Here is a 5065-nt window from a genome sequence, read left to right as displayed (position 1 = left end):
GTTCTGTTCTCGTAACTTAAAAAATAATTTCAGAGTTAAACTGGGCCAAAAATTGATTGTAGGGTTTAACGCGCCGACGCAACGCAGGCGATGAGGCGCGCCGTAGTGGAGGGCTCCGGATTAATTTTGACCACCTGGGGATCTTTATCGTGCGCCGAAATCTCGTACACACGGGCGTTTTTGCTTTTCGCTCCATCAGAAAAGCGGCCGCCGCTGCCGGGAATCGAACCCGCGACCTTGTGCTCAGCAGCGCAACGCCTTAGCCACTGAGCCACCGCGGCGGGTTAAACCGGGCCAAAAAATCATCGTGGGTTATTCAATTGATTGCAATTAAAACTACAGGTGAGTTTATACGCAAAACGCTAAGGAAAGGGCAGTAGCTTGTTTTTTCGTGTTTCAAAGGCATCTGAAAGCCTCCAAGGTTGGTGGTGGTGCTCCTTGGACCCAAACGACATTCCAAACCTGAACTTTTGAAAAATGTGCGACATTCCAAACCTAAACTTTTGAAAAATGTGTAGCAGCTTAATGGTGGCATTTGAGTCAAATCACATTCTCTTCAACAGAGTATTCAGTGGTGCATCAGCTATTTACCTGGTGCACTTATTAGTGTTCAACTGTTGATTGCACTTTGCCGTGTAACACAAACAAGACAGTTATGCCACCTAATAAATGAAAATATAAGCTATTTAGTGGCTGCTCGTTGCGTTTTGTAAACGTGTGGCTAGAACTTCATATGGCAATGAGCAAATGATCTGTGCAGGCAAGGTCCACAACATCATGACTGCTAGGCCGCGACAAGGTCTCTGCATTCTGAAAGCCTATGTAGGCCCGTCGCAGCGATCAACGTGCCCAGCATACGAATGCTGGGTACAAGTGGAAGAAAACGGCAACATCCAGGATGCCAGATGCTCATGCACGGCAGGGTGAGCTTTATTTCCCTCTTTTTACTGCTTTCTGCTACGATATGCAACTTATTCATGTGGATATGCAGGTTGGGACGGGTCTGCAGTCATGCGGCAGCAGCTTGCTTTGCAGTAGACTTCTGGACCCAGGTCAACACTCCTGAGCAGGCTCCGACTGAACTGCCATGTTCATGGGTGAAACCTCGCCTGAAAAAGGTATGACGGCAATTTTAGGACTAGTTGCATAACAAAAAATGATACTAATGAAATACACTTGGTCTCGTGACGTGCAGAAACTTGTGTATTGTGAGAAATTTCAGTCACACAAGGTAACAAAATGTTGTAGGTGCAGCCAAAACGGGCAAAGCAGCTGTCGTACACACGGCACCGGTATGGTCCGCAGCAGACTGTGCCCCAAAGGAGGAAGCCCTCGGGCCTCAAGGAGCTTCCGAATGAAGAAGTGTTCTTGCAGACACTTCAAAAGGTAATGGTTGCATTTACGGGGGCACATTTAAAGCACACATGTAATTTGTTGCTGCCTCACGTTACATGTGTATTAATTGTTCGTGTTTTCCAGGTAGCCCCAAATGCAAGAGTGTACACTCTAACAACCCCCAGGCCAGAAGCAGACAGGCCACAGCTGGTAGCGCCTCTCAACATGCCCAGTGATGATAGACTGGCAGTGACAGTCGCAACACCACTGTCTATGTTTACCGCACGGCTGTTAGCCCAGAGAGGGCTCCAGAGTGAAAATGTAGATGAGTTGGCGGTGGTTGTTATGCAGAAGTTGTCTATAACTGAACAAGATGCAAAGGCCATTGAACAGGCCACTTGTGGCCAGAGGAGTGCACCACTGTGGTTTTCTCATCGTAAAGGCCGCGTAACGGCATCCATTTTTAAGGATGTATGCCGGTCAAAGAAGGCACGGTGCACAACACTAGTAAACAGGATTTTCAATGCCAAAACAATCAATGCACCAGCAGTGCAGTACGGTATTGCCAATGAGGCTGTGGCCAAGGAGAGGCTACTTGGGTACCTTGAAGGCCTGCATTCAAATGCTAGAATTGAAGACTGCGGTCTTATGATAAACCCGAAGTACCCGCTCCTAGGCTGCAGTCCCGATGGGATATTTCGGTGCGAGTGTCATGAGCCTTCCCTTGTAGAAGTTAAGTGCTTATACGGTTTGAGAGATTGCAACCCTTCAGAACTTCTCGCTGAAGGTCCGAAAAAGAATGACTTTTGCCTTTTAGCCGATGGAAGACTTAAAGTCACCCATGCCTACTACTACCAGGTGCAAGCCCAACTCCACCTGAACTTGGAGAACATACAACAGTGCTACTTCTACGTCCATGTTGAGGGGGGCGGGCACCTGGTAGTAGTACAGAGGGAGGAAGACTTCATGGAGATCCACAACCCAAGTGTAGAAAGTTTCATGCGAGAAATTGTAATGCGAAGAATTATTCTTGGCAAGATATGACTGCCAGTGAAAATGGCCATCCATCAGTCAGGTGAACTGCTTTAAGGCAGGTACAGGTGCAGCGGCCACTGTTCAAGGTAACATGGATCATGTGACCTCTAGGCCACTTGGCAAAAACTGGTTGCGTCTGTTTTCAATTGATTATGAGGTTGAACGCGCTGAAGCTACACCTCGGTTATGAGGCTTGCTGTAGTGGAGGGCTCCGGATTAATTTTGAACACCTGTGGATCTTTCACGTGCACTGGAATCTTGACACAAAAGTTTTCGCTTCCCTCCATCAGAAAAACAGCCACCGCGGCCAGGGTCACACCCGCATCCTTGGCCACAGAGTTACCGCGGTGGGTGCTGGTCTGAAAGCGGTGCGTTTAACACACTGTATTTCCTTTTTTTCCAGAAATATTGAGGCATTTCCTTTTTTCCAAGCTAGTCTGAACATATTAGCATTTTATGAACAGCAGAGTGCGATGTTGAATGCCTGAATGGGTAAAATATTGTAAGGTGAGCACATACACAAAGGAAAAAAATCGCATGATTTTTCTATTCTGTGGTGCTGTGTGAAGTGTTTGTGCAGTCGCCAAGTATTTTTCCCGACTGGAAAATTCTGCTTTAGGCTGCTACATTTTGACGCAAACTTGTGATACGGGACGCAGTGCCAACAGGTCTCATTATTTGTGTGCAATTTTAAACTAGTTGGTCACAATGTCAGGCACAAGGTAGTACTGTGCCTATTTTTTGTGACGTGCACAGGAACAAAATCAAACTGCATTTTTATGAGCCACCTCTATTTGTACTTTATGTGTTTGTTTTGTGGCGCAAGGTCAACAGAAGCCAAAGAGTGCCAAAATAACAGTTTAATCATTTTAATTGGTGTTCAAAGGTTGACCACCTAAAACCAAAAAGGGGTCTAGTGGTATCACACATGTAGAGTGATTCATTCTTGCATTGTGAATGTACTCGCGCTCACCTAAAACGTGCGACTGAAAGGATGTCCATTGTCACATCAGGGCAGTGGTGAGTGTGTAGCATGTATGGCCTATTCATAATCTGCACATGTATACTTGTTTTTTTTTCTGTGAAATAGCTGCCTATTTGTGGAGTTGGTCGTTTCCTGTATGTCCCACTGTTGCTGCCAGCGTTGTCAAAGTGTCTGTCTCATAAATATACTTGTTTGTTAGGTGTCCTTGTACATTTGAGGTGTGGAATTTTTCTGTAATGACAACATCTCGCAATTGTGATTTCCATTTTTAGGCTTGCATACAGCCTGAGCATTGTGATAATGAAAAGTCAGTGAGATTACTTTTGTGCAATTTTACACTAGTCTTTTATTTTGGCAAGCACACTAAAATGGTATGGTTCCTGTTTTTATGTCAGTGCCATTCAAGGCATACAAATGTTATGCGTATTTTTTGTGCAACTATCTTCCACGAATGACCTTGCAGTACGTCAGTGCACGCAAGTTTTTATCAGGATTACAGAAAGGTTGTCTGTTCTACAAGAAATAAAAATGCACAAGATTGTACTGTTCTTATTTTTTGTGCAACTCCAGTCACCAACCTGTCATCTTTGAAATTTCAGTGAGATTACTTTTGGCAATTTAACACTAGTCTTTTATTATGACAGTGCCATTCAAGGCATACAAATGTTATGCGCCTTTTTTGTGCAACTATCTTCCACGAATGGCCTTGCAGTACGCCAGTGTATGCAAGTTTTTTTTATCAGGATCACAGAAAGTTGGCTGTTCTACAAAAAATAAAAATGCACAACAAGATTGTACTGTTCTTATTTTTTGTGCAACTCCAGTCACCAACCTGTCATCTTCTGTGGCCTGTCTGTACAATACGACAGCAGGAATTTCAAACAAGATAGGGCTTACCTTTTTTGGACAGGGGGGGGGCAGAGGTTTGTCAGCCCTGCAACGACCATAATGATCTCATCGTAACAGTCGACCAGTGTGTGGTGCACGCTTCCGGTCATGATGCGCCACTTCTTGAGGTGCCCGATAGCTCGCTCCACGATGATCCTTGTCGAAGAGATTCTTCTTGACGTCGTTACTTCATCTGCGGCCAGTTGCTTCTTGTTCTTTGTAAAGGTAGGCGTGATGAGCTGCACGTTGTTTTCGTAGAACTCTTCATACAGCAAAAATCCGCGGTCAGCAAAGACTTGGTCACCTTCCTCTAGCTTGTCCATGAATCCTGCATCAAGAACATTGTTTTTCGCACCAGTAGCAGGTGGCTCCTGTAATGATTGCATGCATGCTCACCGCATGAGAGTGTAAGTTCTTTGTCGGAAGTTCTCCCTCCAAAAGCTTCTGACACGAACATGACTGCACCATGGGTGTTCACGGCCACGAGGTACTTGAGTGTGGTGTCGTGCTTGTAATCGCTCCACACGATTTGCTGCTCGTCTTGGTTGAGTGGTCTGAAAGGCAAAGTAATGCACGGCATATTTCAGTGCGGTACTTTGTGCTAGCAATATAAAGTAGGGGAACAAGGTCAACTACCTGGCAATGGATACTTCTGTGCAGTCAATGATGGCACGGAGCCTCGGGAAGTGGTGGAGCTCGTGCTCACCAAGCCAGCTGTGGCACACTTCCTGGCTCGGGAACACCACCAAACTCTTCATAAGGTGATGTACTGCCTCCAGGATACGTCTGAATGACTGACTCACGGTTTTTGGAGTCAAATCA

General features: G+C 45.6%; 1 protein-coding gene across 1 annotated transcript; it reads right to left on the bottom strand.

Moving 5' to 3' along the window:
* Positions 1–923: 923 nt before the first annotated feature.
* On the bottom strand, positions 924–4702 carry LOC144165359 (uncharacterized). The gene is made up of 2 exons (XM_077695460.1): positions 4253–4702; positions 924–1109 (listed from the first exon to the last, which is right to left on the bottom strand). Exons 1-2 carry the CDS (start codon positions 4627–4629, stop codon positions 1010–1012), a joined length of 477 nt encoding a protein of 158 aa, XP_077551586.1. The 5' UTR covers positions 4630–4702; the 3' UTR covers positions 924–1009.
* Positions 4703–5065: the final 363 nt, after the last annotated feature.

This window comes from Haemaphysalis longicornis, unplaced genomic scaffold, assembly GCF_048455015.1.
Source record: "Haemaphysalis longicornis isolate Haplotype H1 unplaced genomic scaffold, Haemaphysalis longicornis Haplotype H1 scaffold_1, whole genome shotgun sequence".
Classification (NCBI taxonomy): Eukaryota; Metazoa; Arthropoda; class Arachnida; order Ixodida; family Ixodidae; genus Haemaphysalis; species Haemaphysalis longicornis.
The sequence above is the reverse complement of the archived record's forward strand: the minus strand, read 5'-3'. Positions and strand labels throughout refer to the sequence as shown.